At 49.4% G+C, this 15834-nt stretch overlaps 1 protein-coding gene across 6 annotated transcripts in view; it reads right to left on the minus strand.

The window, feature by feature from the left end:
• Positions 1-15834, minus strand: part of MDGA2 (MAM domain containing glycosylphosphatidylinositol anchor 2) — a 321830-nt gene that overhangs the window by 61097 nt on the left and 244899 nt on the right. For all 6 annotated transcript variants that reach the window (XM_072038054.1, XM_072038055.1, XM_027457733.3 and 3 more), the window contains one exon: positions 13471-13740. In XM_072038054.1, coding sequence (XP_071894155.1) covers positions 13471-13740 — 270 coding nt within the window. The remainder of the gene's footprint in view (positions 1-13470; positions 13741-15834) is intronic.

The following is a 15834-nucleotide window of genomic DNA, read 5'->3' on the forward strand; positions in this document are numbered from 1 at the left end:
TCAGTGGGACTTGCAGAGACCCAGAATTTAGCTGGTTGGATGTAATTATAATATTACACGCTAAACGTGTAATTAATGCAGAAAGAGGTGTAATCATACCAGTATTTTTTCACTGTGTTTTGCATTGCCCTTCCACACAAAATTATTCTCACTTTTGTTTTACAGCAAAACGGAACTGAGGTGAATTTGCAAGACGACATTAGATGTCTATACTATTTTATATCAACATCGAGGAGGCCTCGGCACGTGTTCACATGGCTCGCCTGCAGCACAGCGAGGCCCAAGTGCCCCCACCAGGCTCAGAGGGCTGGCAGCCAGCTCCCCAGAAGCACGGATCCTCAGGTACTGATTTTTATGGAGCTAAAGCCCCGGATCTTGCCTGTGAGCAAATGATCGGCTGTGCCTGGCATCAGGAAGGAACACGCCTGGCACTTGAGGAACGGGGCCCCAAAACCAGGCAGTTTATGCTCGAATTTTGTGCTCTGGATGATGGGCAGGAGCATATCCCCAAAATGAGAGCTCCCAATCTAATAAAACAGGTGACTGTTAAGAGTGGTGCTGCATCCTGCTGCCATGAGGAAGCCAGCGATACGGCGTGGATGAAAGGTCTCTGAGGATTTCAGTTAATTTAACCTGTCTGTTACTCCCCTGAACCAGCCGAGCTGCAGCAACACTCTATTCAACAAGAGCAAAGCGCATTATCCAGAGGTGAAGTCTGCCTCCAGACAGGATTTTAGGTCGTGGCTCTCCAACTTAAACCCTCTCTTGCTTTTTTTTTTTTTTTTTTTCTATTACCTCTCTCCCTTGCCACGTTTCGGTGTCACGCTGTGCCCTGCCTGTTTCAAGTGCGTAACTTGTCCTTGAAGTGCTCACTCCAGTCACTTTGGCAGTCTGGAACACAAGCACCACACATTTAGCCAACTCTGCTGCATATTCATACATAAATGCAACTTTTAAAGTAATTCTCCAGTTCTCGTTGTAAAAAAAAGATCATCTGAAGGTTTTGGAAGGGACATAAAATCCTTTACTTGGACACAACACAGCCTCATTAATGGTGCGTGCTCTTATGGCTTGTCTATACTGGGACACGCTCAGGCTTGAAGATGTCTTACCAATACTTTTTTAGTGCCAAAAAAGTTCTGCTCTGTGGAGATGATCTCCTATATTGATTAATCATAATCTGTCAGAGGCTTGGAGTGGTTTTATATGGCAATATTTTTACATTGGGGGGAAATCTTCAGCACAAGTGCAGTATCTTTACCACCCTTTTTTTATTAAAAAAAAAAGGTTAGTTTAGGTATTTTAAACAATTTTGTATCTTTATTGGCACCAGAACATCCAACCTGAAAGGAAACATCTTAAACACCTGAAAGGTGGCACAGTCAGGGCACGGCGGAGCCCGGAGCTTTCTGCGGGGCGAGCAAGGCAGCTGGGGGGCTCTCTGGGGGCACCTCCTCTCTTCACCCCCCACGATACCACCCCACAGAAACCAGCAGCGGAGTCAGAGCAGGATAAAAGATGCAATAAGGAAAGCAGCATATCAAAAAGAGATGCCTATAATTCATTGTAAGGATTAAGTGAATAACACTGTTATAAGTTCGATTGTAACATGGATTATGAGTTTAATGGAAAATGGAAAGCAAATTTGGATTGAAATCAAACAACAACAAATATTTTTCCTCTGCTTTTGCTCTTAAAAAAGAATCCTGAACCGATTAATTCCATGTTGGCTTTGGGGAGGAGGCAGGCTGAAGGTGATGTTATTTTCTCCTCTGTACCCGTGTGTTTCAGTGCAATCAGCGTGCCCCTTGTCTGGCTGGTTTGCTGCCCACAGCAGGGCCATGGCCATGTCCTTCCTACAAGGAAGATGCCAACCTGCTGACTGCCCTGGATCTAGCTCTCTGTTTAATTTAGCTCCTTTTTGTCCTCAGTCCTTTGGCATATTTCATGCTGAATTACCAAATACCAACTGCACCCACTCCAGCAAGTGCATTCCTGTGTCCTGGGCCCTGCCCGGAGCACTCGTGTGTTAGCATGGGGCACAAAACTGACTGAGGGGAAAAACACCCTTTGTTAAAAGGTTTAATGGGACCGCATTTCAGGACACGTACACATTATTTAGATTAGCACAGACACGAATTCTGCAGCTGAGGAGAAAAGCCTTGATGTTTTCCTACGCTAAAGAAGCTGTTTTGAAGTTTGATTAGGTTTCCTTTGAACTACGCAGTGTTTCAGAAAACATATTCCGTTTTACTGGGTTTAACCTCTCTTCATTTATCTTTGAAGGCCCCCATTTCTTCTTAATTCTGTTAAAAAGCCATTTCTGCTGTGTGCCAAACAGTGACTTGCTTGGGTTATATTTAAAAAAAAAAAGTTTCTCTTTTGCTAGCATTTTAAGATTTTCAGGACAGCAAATATCAAAGGTAGCTCTTTTTCACTGAGAAAACAGATATTTATTTTTTTCCTTCTGAAAGATGTGCAGGCTCTGGGAAATAAATATTCATGGTGAAAACACTCCTGTAGCTTCACCTGTAAAAAGAGCACCTTCTGGATAACCAGCAGCCTTTAGACCCCAGCAGCAGGGCTGTGCAGCCTGACCCTCGGCCAGGCGCCGGGCAGCCTGGGCAAAGCCCTCGGTACCTGCCAAGGAGAAGGGGCCACGCTCTGCCTGACATCTTTCCCCTTTGTTCAGCATTTAGGGACTGCCCAATGTTACTGATCCCTTTTTAGCAGATCAGCCATGAGTTGTGCTCTTGACAACACGCTCATTTACATGGAGTCCTCAAAGAAGAGACATAAATTCTCTGCCTGAGCTAACACAGCATTTTCTCAAGAAAATAGCACAGATTTTTTAAAATCTTTTTTTCTTTTTTAAATTTTCTAAATCAGATTTGATTTTTTAATTTGGTTTTCTGCAGGAAATAGGGCCACTAAATGAAGGTGAGTTTTCACAGAATAACAGAATTTCTAGGTTGGAAGAGACCTCAAGATCATCGAGTCCAACCTCTGACCTAACACTAACAGTCCTCCACTAAACCATATCCCTAAGCTCTACATCTAAACGTCTTTTAAAGACTTCCAAGGATGGTGACTCCACCACTTGGCAGCGCGAAGGGAGCTGGGTCCTCTCTTGTGCCCTCCCTCGAGGCTCTGTGCAGAAGGGCTGCCACCTCTGGCACAAGGGCTGGAGGAAGGGAAAGAAGCACTCACACAACCCCTGAGAATCAGCAACAGAGTGATTTATTGCAGGGACGTCTCGCAGCTAAGCCTGCGGCATGTCCATGGTGTTTGGGGGCCCCATCCCGAGCTAATGCTTGCGATGGAGCCTGCGCGACGTCGAGTAGGGGGTGGTCCGGGCACTCCTGCGCCGCTCTTTGTGTGCTTGCAGAGCAGAGAGCAAGGACGCGCTGCGGGGGTCCCAGCTCTCTTCTGGCGGAGGGGGATCCACCTCCATCGGCTCCTCCACGTCTTCCAGCTCCATGGGCTCCTCGGTGCTGGGCAGAAGGCTAAGCCAGTCCTTGCCCGGCACTGCCCAGACGGGCTGCCTTCCATCCGTCATGTTTTCCGGCCAGGGTGCCGAGCCAGGGGGTCGGCCAGTTCTGCGCCTTGGTCCTGTGCCACTGTCGGCCTGGTTTTGATGCGTGGCTCCAACTCCGAAGACTGGATTCTGGCCCTGGCTGTGTCCCGCGCTCTGTTCGGGATGGTAGACACGCCTCTGCTCCCCGCGTCGTTCTGGCTGGTGGTCCTGCTTTTGCCTTGTATCGCTAGTGTGGCCATGGGAAGGCCCAGGTGCCCCGTCGCTGGATTGTTGAGGGGATGGCCTGTTCCCTGCATCGCTGAGGTGCCAACGGTACTGCTTGTAGGTGTCTGGGCTTGCACGGTAGGCACGGGTCTGCTCCATGCGGCTGTCTGGCCAATGTGCCTGCCTTTGCCCCATGCCATCGCTGCGCCAACTGGAAGACCCATGCCCCGAGTCGCTGTCAGGTTGAGGGCAGGGACGGCGCACGGCTTGGAGCTGCTGCTGGTTGAGCCCATCCTTGCCGGGTCCTGGCTGCACGCGATGCCTTTGATCGGGAGACGTTTCCATGTGGGGTGCCGAATCACGGGGTCGACTTTCATACCTGGGCGCCATGCCACTGCGCGGTGGATTTCCCCTTGTGGCTCCGCCGCTTACATCCCATTTCTGGCCGTGCCTGGGTCCCACGCTGTGTTGTGGGCTAGGGGCACGCCTCTGCTGCATGCGGCTGTCCGGCCGATGTTCCTGCCTTCCCCCCTCGCGACTATTGCATGCATTGTAAGGCCCATGGCCCGAGTCGCTGTGAGGTTTAGGGGAAGGGTGACGCACGGCTTGCACTTGAATTATGAGCCCGCCCTTGCTGGGTCCTGGCCGCACGCGACGCTGTTGATCGGGAGACCTTTCCGTGCGGGGTGCCAAATCACGGGGTCGTTCGCTCCCACGCCTCGGTCCCGCTCCCCTCTGCGCTTCCTCTCCACGTGTGGGCCCGACGCTGCCACGCCTGGGCCCCGCACTGCGTTGCGTGCTGTAGTCACGCCTGTGCTCCTTGCGGCGCTCCGGCTGCTGGTCCTGCCTGTGCCTCACGCCGCCGTTTTGGCTGGAAGAAGGCCCAGGCCCCCTGTCGCTGGATGGTCGAGGGGCCGGCCTGTTCCCCGCATCGTTGCGGTGCCCTTGGGACCGCTTGCGGGTGTCTGCGGGCTGGGTGCCAGAGCTGCCCTGGGCACTGGTGTCTGCTGTGCCTCCGGCGCTCTGCCTCTGCCCATTCCTCCTCTTCTCCTCCTCGGCTGCTTTCCTTGCTGGTGCTCGCTGCGACTGCATGGCCGTCCGCTCACACCAACGAGGGCCGCCTCTCGCCTTGCTGCTTTGGCTCTTCCTTCTGCCACGGATGCGGCTGTCAGAGGGCCTCGAAGCTCAGCGAGTGGCGGGCCAGCGGCACGGGGGCCCTTTTATAGGGCCCGCAGCAAAGGCGGGGCAGTGGTGGCCACTGTGACCTCAGCAAGCCCCTGTGATGGAGGGGCCCGTGCGTGGCCGAATTTGGGGGGCTGTGTTGGGAGTGGTCTGGACCATGCCCTCGGGTGGAGGAAGAAGGAGGGTTTTGGGGTCTGAGGGCCCCTTTTTTGGGGCTGGCTTTCCCGGGCCATTTGGCTCGCCAGAGAGAAAGGCTGCCCCTCTGTCACAGGGACTGCCCTGCACCTCCCATCCTGTGCCCCGGGTTTATTTTTTACACTGTTTTTTAGGTAATTTTGTTCTTTATGAAAAAGGAGAGAAGCAAGGTGCATCTTCAAACCTAATTCCCATCTGCGCTTGTGCTCCGAGTGAAGAATTTCTTCCCCACGTCATACCTAATCCAAATGTCCCCTCCATTTGCTCCAAGCCATTATTCCTGGTTCCATGGCTACACTCCTTTATAGAATCCCAGCTTTCTTTTAGGCCACTTTTATGGGTGAGGTTAGGTGGCAAAAGTGCAGGACCTAGCAAATGGCAGCCCGATCTACCTTGTTCCACATATTCCACGTGACCTTTTCCAGCTCAGGCTCTGGCCTCTGATCACTGGAACATTCTGTGGAATCCCAGAAACATTAAGGTTGGAAAACCCCTCCAAGATCATCTGGTCCAACCATCCCCTACCACCAGTGTCACCCACTACACCATGTCCCTGTGCACCAAGGTCCAAGCTTTCCTTGAACACCCCCAGGGACAGTGACTCGACCCCTTCCCTGGACAACCCGTCCCAATGCCTGACTGCTCTTTCTGAGAAGAAATGTCTCCTCATTCTTTTAATTCTTGAAGAGTAGTGCTCTTTGTTCAATTCTTTGTTTTAATTGTTGAAGAGGAGGGGCATGACATTTCCATCTTTCCACTCACCAGGGACATCGCCCAGTGCCAGGATTTTTCAACTATGATAGAGAGAGGCTTGGGAACTCCATCACCCTGGAATCACCTCCAGGGATGGTGACTCCACCACTTCCCGTTCCAATGCCTAACAACACTTTTGGTAAAGAAGCTCTTCCTAACATCTAACCTAAAACTCCCCTGGTGTAACTTTAGCCCATTCCCCCTCGTCCAGTCACCAGGCACGTGGGAGAACAGGCCAACCCCCACCTCACTACAGCCTCCTTTAAGGTACCTGTAGAGAGCGATAAGGTCACCCCTGAGCCTCCTCTTCTCCAGGCTGAACAAGCCCAGCTCCCTCAGCCGCTCCTCGTAGGACTTGTTCTCTAGGCCCCTCACCAGCTTCGTCGCTCTTCTCTGGACCCGCTCAAGTACCTCCATGTCCTTCTTGTAGCAAGGGGCCCAAAACTGAACACAGTACTCGAGGTGCGGCCTCACCAGAGCTGAGTACAGGGGGACGATCACCTCCCTAGCCCTGCTGGCCACACTGCTTCTTATGCAAGCCAGCATGCCGTTGGCCTTCTTGGCCACCTGAGCACACTGCTGGCTCATATTCAGCTGACCGGCTTCCTTCTCAATCACACATAAAAACAGAGCAGCATTGGCTCTTAGTTTTCCTGCAAGACACAAATATCCCTGTAAGGCAAGAGGGAAGGAAATCTGGGCCATTTCATGCCTGAAAGTCTTGCTGATACACCTGGAAAAATAGGAACTCTTATAGCCCAGCTAGCAGGGGCAAAATAAACTGAAACTGCACAAGGCTTGGGCAGCGATGCAGTCGCTACAGCAGTGTGCTTGCCCCATGCAAAGCACAGCAAAACTCCAACCGGTGCTACATGGGTGTCCCCCAGGGAGTCCCTGCTGGGGCACCGGCAGCTGCTTCGCCTCCCGGTGCTGCCGAGCACTCATGCACCCTGCTGAAGACAACAGGAAAGTAAGAGGGCTGGTCTTGCTGATGCTGAAATGTTAAGAAAAGAAAAAGAAAAAAAGGGAAAAAAAGCACTGTTCTCTACTTTTGCATGGTTTAAAAGCAATTTTCAAAAACAGACATCAGTGCGATAGCATCTTTGTTCAGGCTGTAAATCAGCAGTAAGGAGATGAAAATTCAATCCGAGGCTCTCAATAACACTACCCAAGAGAAGATGATAAAGAGCAAAGGGAATCGGACCTTAGCCTCAGCCTTGCACTCCAGCAGATTTCAAAAGGATAACCATCAGAAAATTGCCCATTAAAGCAAAGTATCTGAGTGCCTCCTGACAGACGGGAATGCGCCGCTGAGCGACCCAGGGCCAAACTACCAGAAGTATCTCAGCAGTTCAGGAAAATGTCATGGCTAATCTCGAGGCAGATGAAGTATCTGAAAGCAATAAGTAGGTTAGTGCCGCACATTCCCAAGCCACACGAAATCAGGCGTGAGTGTGTCAGGGGATGAGAGCCCAAGGACCGCTTGATTTTCCGAAATGTCCCCAGGCAATGTGTGTGAGTTCCAAGATGGTTTGGACTTTAATGATAGGAAATTGTCTTATTTAAATTAATATCTGCAAAGTTATAATGAATTAGCCAAATAATTAATGTGACTAAGAGGACAAACCAGAGGATTTTGAGGCAGGGAGCTGATGGAGCACAGAACCGCAGCGGAGTACAGGGAGGATAGGATCATCCAAGGACCTGACAGTGGGATGTTTTAAAAGAGATGTCTGAGTGTGCTGTTGGTATATTTGGATATTTTTGGCCTCCTGACTGCTATTTGTGCTCTGAAGCCAGGCTGGGCCAGTCAGTGAGAATGCAGTGGGGAGTGGGAAGGGCAAGTGGTGAGAGCAGGGGGATGAGGGTGAGCTCCTGTAGCCCCCTCCTGTCCTCTTCATTCTGTGTCCCTGGCTTAAGCTGGATGAGAAGGCTAGAAAGGGCCAAAGAGATGCTCTAGGATGAGGAAAGGCTGAACTGAACCCACTGGTAACGTGGCAGACGGCCGGCGGGCACCCGCTCTGCCAGCACCGCGCTGCCGCCACGAGGACAGCCCCTGCTCAGCGGGGTGAGACAACGACAGAAGCCAAACTTGGAAACAAACAGAAAAGCTGGAATAAACAAACAGGAATGACAACACTGAAGGGAAGATCTGGAGATTAAAAATTAATAGCAGCTTGCTAACAGGCACTGGCGCATGGCTGCAGGGCTCCCGCGTACCTGTGCGTGCAGGGACTCACTCAAGCAGTGGGGACGCAGAGGACAGATGCAAGAAGACATTGGGGAAACACCACGGTATAAGAGAGGTGGAGGGCGTAAACAGGGGAGATTTGGATTTAAAAATGAAAGCCCCCAAGCCCCCTGGTGCTGACTACATGAGAAATTCTGAATCCACTCAAGTGGATCATTCTTCTTTAGACTTCAGTGAAACTAGGGTTTTACCCTGCCAAAAAATATAAGCACAAAGTGGTTTGGAGGAAAAACGTCACATATTTAAAAAAAGATAAATATTTAAAAGAACAAAGTAAATATAATTCCTTAATTCCCACTGAGGGAGATGTGTAGAAGAGAAGCAGAAGTGAATCTATGAAGGAGAATATTTGTTATTCTAAGAAAAGAACACGTCTGTATTTCCAGCACAGAACTTGCCTCTCCCATGCCAGCTTCCTCAAAGACCAGGGGTGACGTGCCTGTGACTGCCATTGATCATCCTGTCTTGAGTTTTGAAATGAAAGGGACACTACCAAGGAGAAGCATGCATTTTTGTCCCAAATGCCTTTAGCATTACTCATATAAAAACACTTAGCAGTGTTAGAATGGGAAGAGAAAAAAGGAAAAATATATTTCTGGTTTTCAGTTTTCATCAGCCCCTGACGTTAACTCACCTCATGCAGCCAGCCCTGCAGCCAACGGCCCCGTGCACATATGGAGGATATTGGCAGGGAGAAGCACTCAGGCCATGGGTGTCTGCTTCAGTTCTGGGCCGTATTTCCGTTCAGAAATAAGGATAAAATGGATGGCACACACGTCAAATGGGTCAAAGCCTTACTTGCAGGTACCTGGTTTTGTCCCTAGGTCTCAATAATGGAGTGCCCTGGACGGCCCCTTAAACCACCGGTGTGTGAGGAGCTGGTGCTGAAGGCAAGAAGGATGGTGTCCTAAAACATAAGCTCTGGAACTGTCCCTTGTTCCTTCATGTGATTCCCAAAGAATTTCTAAGAAAAAAATAATAAAATGGGAAGCTACAAAGAGCACAGACTTCTGTCCCCTAGCTCAGAGCAAAGGCCGTCCTTAACAAGCAAGGATTGACGAAGCTATAAAACTTTACACGGCAGAGCACTGTTTAATTCAGCTAATGGGGCCACGGAGAAGAGCCCAACACCCTGCAATTTCACGTGCCTGCAATTTAATTCAAACGATGTCCTCGTGCATCCTGGCTTTCAGGAAAAACTGATGGCAGCGCTGATACCACTTCTGTGCAGACCAGAGGCACCTTGCGTGGTGCCCAGGGCAAAGAGGAAACACAAGGGCAGAAACTTCCCCACGCTTACACACATCCAGCGAGGATGTTCCTGCAAGGCTCCTGGGAACCACGCAGCTCCTACCGGGATGGATGCTGTGGGCATGCAGAGGGGAGAGGTCAGTGCCCAGGGTTCAGGTTCGTTATGCTCCATAGGAAGGCAGAGCTGTGCTCACGCTGGCAGCCAACAGTTCCACCCTACGTGACTGGACCGACATCGGTCTCGGCCATAAGCAATGAGAGTGAGAAGTAGGACTGGATAAATAAATAATTAAAGATTGGCTCATTAATTTAAGCAACGTTTAATGGGGAAAACAAAGGGCAACCAAAACAGAGCAACACAAAACAAGCATCCCGAACTGTCCTTGCAAATGAGTCTGATGGAGCTCTACTGTGGGGTCAGAAATCAGTTCCTAAAAGTAACAGTGTCAATGCAGTGACATTTGCAGCTTTCTTTAGTGCTACCCAGCACTATAAATACTGATTTAGACAGCATCACAGATATCGTATATAGCACTGTCAGTCCAGACTTACAGGCAGATTTCCCGATGCAACCTGAGCAGAGGATCATACAAGAGTGCGTTTCTGGCCCTTTCAGGCACACTGAGCTGCAGTTAAACAGCTGCAAGAATTTAACCTGGATGAAACAGAATGTTGTTTCCATACTTAAAAGTAACTCTTTGGACAGCAATTTTTGTAAACAATTCAGCCCGAGGCAGGCAGCAGCGTGACAGATTTCAGTGCAAGTGGTTAAAGCTTGCCAAAGTTATCAGCTGCTGAAGATAAAGCGCGGTGCTGACACTCGTCAGGTAACCTCAATTATGGATAATCTTAATCCTAAACAGCTCCCCGGGTGCACAGAGTATTGCTAAACAACCCCTGCCGCAGAACCAGCTCTTCCGCCAGCAACACCACTGCGTGTTTGAGAGCTTAGGAGGCTGGAAAATAAAGGGTTCAGCCTCCCCCAGCTCGAGGAGGCCCAAATCCCCGTGCACAAGCGTCCCCAGGGTGCCCCGGAGTGCCTTGGGCAAGATCCCCGAAGTACAGGAGCCCACCACTACATCACTGGGAAGAGCACAGGGCAGGGTGAAGATGGCTTTAAACCCCTAAATGTGCCTCTTCCCACACTCCTCTTCCCCAGGGGACAGAAGTCCTGTGCCCACCGTGTGGCATCCAGCAGGTGACACTGCCACTGCCACCAGCACCTTCCTGCTCCCAGGTCCTTCCTCCACACGCATGAAGCCTTACGAATAGCCAGCGCCATTCATGACGTTTTCTGCATCCCAGGGTTTTTTTTCTTTTCAATTTGCTTCCAGTCTTGGCAGGGTTTTCATCACACCCTGACCGAAATGTTCTTTCTGTCGCTCTTTGGGCATTATGTGCCCCATCAAGCACTGAACAGAATACACAGACTGTGGAGCTGCGAGCAGGGGGAACTCATCCTTGCTTTCCCACAATTTTGCTTGTATGTTCTCATTTATTTTTAAGACACTAGCAGGTTAAATCTGCCTCAGGTTGGCCCATCCGATATAAATCAACTCCCTTTGCCACGTGTGATTTATTTTGCTTGCATCTTCTCAAATTTGGCTCAGAATCCAAGTGCAATAAAAACAGGTTTTGCAAATTCCAGGGCCGGCATAAATCTTTTCATGCAGGCGCTTTCAGTTCTGTGCTGAAAAGCCTTCTCTTAGCATACCAATGCCTCTCCGCAGCCCTTGCAACGTAAGCATTGCAGCACTCTGCTACTACATGAAAACCTGGAAATAAAACCAGCGGAGAATGGGCGACGACGACTCCCATGGTTGCACCCGAAGTGCTCCACTGCTGCCAGATTCCTGCCATGGGTTATTTATTTGGCTTTTTGCTGTGTGTGTGTCAAAGAAGTGACCTATTTTTTTTTCTGTAATCACATTCCTGGTGAATGTAAACCTCCTTTTTAACATTTCGTCATTTTTCTTCTACGCTTTCTCAGTTCCCCAGTGCTTTAGTTTCATCTATTCCAATAAGACCTGGGAGCAGAATACACTTGCTGCCGTTCCCTGGGAGCAGTTTCAACTCTGTGTGTCAGAGAATATATTTACTAAATACGAACACGTGGGATTTAACCTTTGAGGACTGAGGAAAGCACGAAGTCATAACCCAAAGGGTTACTTTCAGCATCTTTAACGCAGCCACGCAGCATAAATTCGCATAATGGTATGGACTAAAAAGGAGCAAAGCGCAGGAGGGATGCGAGACGGAGTGTATCATAAAACCATTTTAGTACTAATTTTCAGTTATGTGCCTTGCTTTGGCATGGTAATAAATCACAGAAAGCCACTCAAATTGCCCCAGTCTTGGCAAAATAATTGCCTTAGAATAGGTTTCTACAGTATCGGGTCCAAAGAGCGATGAACAGCAAATTGAACTGCATTCGCTCATTTGAGGAAAAAGGTTTTTTCTCTGGTTTCCTTCAGAGCCACCTTCTGGATTAAACTCCAAAGAGTTGAAGAAGCCAGTGGCTGTGAAAATACCTCCAAGCAGGCTCTGAATGATAACTTAGCCAATGGCTTGATTACATTTAGAAAGAAGTAGAGCCATCAGTCACCAGGTACTTGCTCTGTTCCCACCACAGCTGTGCTGCACACTGCTGGCCCTGGTGTAATCCCTGCAAACAGGATGCCAAGCGACTACATCCAAAAGAGAAAAAAAGCATTCGCATTAAATCAGGCCAACTTTTTTGTTTGTTTGTTTGTTTTCCAATAAAACCAAATTTAACTGAAAAACATGCTGGGGAGCTGAATCAAAAATGTTTTCTTTGCTCCCAGGACGGATGTGTATGGTGTATGGTGGTTCTCCCCTGGCATCCAGGGGCATTGATGGGATTTTGTGTTTGTGAGACTCCCCAGGGGCAGGGAGCTGAAGAACTCTGTGGCACATCACTTAAATCCATGACCTTTCTGCTGCCCTTTTAGGTCAGTAAACAAGAATAAAATGCTAGCTGAGATGGGCCATCTTTTCTTCTGAGATAGCTCTTTTACTTATTCTTAACTCACAGTTTGTTGGTTTCTTTTCCTACTATTCCTTCCAAGAAGCTGATGGGAGGGATTTTACGCTGCAATGGGACCACTGCTCCGGCATCCCTAGGGAGGCTGGGGCTGCCCATGTCGGCCTCTGGAGAGTGCCCACGCTGGGCAGGTGCCTGGAGATGACCAAGGGGTTCCTGGCCCACCTCAGACCTTGGGAGGAGGTGGCTCATTTAAGAGCTCTTTTCCCTTCTGTGATGCTAAATAAAGTCTGGTCAACGAGCCTAGAGGGATGGGGGACTTGGAGCTGATGTGGCTCCAGCTCCAGCAGGACCTCAGTTTGGGCACGGTGCCTGCTGCAGGCAGGGGGTGCTCGCAGGACCAGGCAGCTGCGTCTTCAAGCCATGGAAACTAACATCCAACGGAGGAGGAATTAAGCCCTGTGTTTCTAAAAAAACAGTTAAACTGTCAGGTCCAATAGGCGATATTGATGATAAAAGACGCATAAAATATGTTCAAATCCAGAGCGTGGGTAGGTCGTGGCTGGGGCTGCACACCTGCCCCGAGTCTGTGATCTTGTGTGTTAGGGTCACGGGGCTTTAGCTTTTTCAGGCAAGGAGCACATTTCAACACCCTTCTGTACCTGGGTTGCTTGAAGTTGCTCAGGACTGGGGTCTGCCTGCTCAATGAGAAGGAGAACCAACAGCAAAGAGGAAATTCAAGCCTCACTGCAAACTTCAAACAGGTGAAATTTACTACCTGATGACTCTCTCTAGACTGTTTCAGAAACATATTGACAGATGCCCATGGAGGAAGGATATTTACATTTCACATGTATAAAACTTTATCCTTAAACCACTGAAATAAGCTAAATCTCCTATTTTGTTACCAACCTCCCCGGAATCCAAACCAGATGCCCTCAAGCTATAAACCTGCTTGGAAAGACGTATCTCAGGCAATGCACGAGCTGAAGCAGAGGCAGCAGCACCCAACAACACACGAAGCCTCAGCACGCTCCATCCATCGCCTCCACTCGTGCCAGCACCGTGGCACCACGGCACCGCCAGGCCTACCTGTGACGAGGAAGCTGCAGCGGCCGGCACCCGCCTCGTTGATGATGTTGCAGTTGTAGATGCCGTAGCTGTCGCGGGAGAGGCTGCTGACGGTGTACTCGGTGGAGTCCTGCACGTCGAACTGGCCCGTGCGCAGCAGCTTGCTGCCCAGCCGCCACTCGTAGGTCAGCACCCGCGTCGGGTACGCCCTCAGCACCCGGCAGCTCATGGTGATGCTCCGGCCCTGGCCCTGCCGAATCTCCAGGAAGGTCGGCTCCACGGCGGGGGGGTCTGCGGGAGACAGGAGGGGAGGGCAGGAGCTTTGTGTTAGCGTGAGGAGCAGCGTTAGCCATAGAAAGGCTGCAGCACTGAATTCACAAGAGGGGAACGCAGAAATGATGAATGTAAAACTTAATAGCAATTGGTAACAGCAATGTGTGCACCCAAGGCACCGCGTTCTGCTTGTAAATGTTTTCTAATGAGTGCCTAAAGAGAAACCCAAACTGTCCAGCAAGCATTGTGCTGCTTCTCCAGTGCCATCACTTGGGACACAACACGAGCCATGGGTGTCCACGCTGGGACATGGGACTTTCTGCCAGGGGAGGAGGGAAGAAAAGAACTAAAATCCTCGACTCGGTGGAGAAAAAGTGCACAAGGCAACAACTGCCCTGGCATTGGGTTGAGGGCAGCAATTCTGCGTTCAGTGGCGGATCCAACTTTGCAGTGAGAGCAGAGGGATCTGAAGCAGCACAGTTCCCCAGCAGCTGCCTTCAGGCTTCAGCAGATCTATATAATCATCCGGTTAGCTCTGCTATCCACTCGGGTGGTAGGTTTGATGTTCCAGTAAGCACAGAACAGGTCATCTTCCCATGACTTCAATTAAACTGCATTTTAAATAATATAGATTTGTGGTTACAAACTGACAGACTTCTGATTCTAGCAAAATACACAATAAATAAAATATAGACGCCACACAGTGTATGCAAAAACCTAACTTCACCACCTCATTTATCTTTAGACAACTTAATCATTGCAAAGAAGAAGGGCAGCCTGCAGAGAACGATGCTGGCACGGTGTGGAGGTCTCACCCTGCTGGGCAGCCGACCTGCAGCACAAGCACTTCTCTCACTCCCCCTCCTCAGAGGAAGAGGGGAGAGAACTAGAAAGAAAAAGGCTCATGGGCTGAGACAAGGATAATTTAATTAGAGGGAAAAGAAAGAAAAAAAAAAAAGAAAAAAAAAGAAAAAATCGTGAAAGCTTCCTGTGCCAGTGAAATACATGAGATCTTTGCATCCGTGTTAAAAGGTGTGTCTTACAGGCAGAAAACGTAAAATGCCCAGTGAGCTGCAAGAGAAGGATCTGCACAGAGTTCCCTTCAGAAAGAGCTCTCACAGTTATCGCTTCAAGAGCATCTTGTCCTGAGGTCCTTCATTGATCGGTATCTCCATCAGAGATACCACTAACCTTCAGACTCCTGATGTTTAATTCCCTACATAATGGGAGCTGTAAACAGATTCCCTCAGCTCCTGTAATTTAGAAACCGCACTTGCACGTGTAATGACCACGCTGCTCATCACCTCTCGCTTACAGAAGACATCCAGATGAACACAGAATACTTGAGATTAAGGTAAACTTTGGAGGCAGAGTTGCTCAGAGCTCATGATATCCAGCTACAGTATTTGTAGCTCATCACAATAATTATAATTTATCTCGTAACATAATCTAAGCTGCCTGTGGAGTGACTGGGGGGGGCACCACCATAATTCTGGACCAAAGTGAGCAGCGAGGCACAAGTGGTGAACAGCATCAGAGACAGGACACAGAGCTTGGTGGTGAGGGTGACGAAGTGGCAGACAGCCTAACAGCCCTGAGGACAATTACCCTTTATTCAATCTCCAAAAACTCCCAGCTGATGAAGAAGACAGTGATACGGAAACTTCCAGTCTCAAACCCTGTCGATCCCAGCCTGACCCTTCTTGTGGTTTTACGTGGTCAGCTCACGTGGTAAACGACATGTCAGATCTACAACATGTCAAACTCCATGTCAGATCAAATATCACGTGGGTGGGGATAATTTTTAGGCCAGATCCTTAGCTGGCACATGGGCTGCGGTAAAGCTACAGATAACAGCAAAAAACAGACCAGAAATTCTAACTCTTCAGTACTGCAAGCCTTCTTTCCATTGGTAATATCCTCCAATTTTGTCTCATCAGAAAATTTCATCAGCATGTGACTGTTCTTTGTGCCCAGGTACAGGATAAAGAATACAAAAGGAGATCGATTCGTGAGAAATTCCCCTAGCCTCTCTCTGCAGCCTGACATCTGCCATTTCAACACAACCCAATAGTGTCTTCATCTGCCCTCACTTTACAATTCCTCCACCTT

The sequence above is a fragment of the Anas platyrhynchos genome, chromosome 5 (genome assembly GCF_047663525.1).
Source record: "Anas platyrhynchos isolate ZD024472 breed Pekin duck chromosome 5, IASCAAS_PekinDuck_T2T, whole genome shotgun sequence".
Taxonomy (NCBI): Eukaryota; Metazoa; Chordata; class Aves; order Anseriformes; family Anatidae; genus Anas; species Anas platyrhynchos.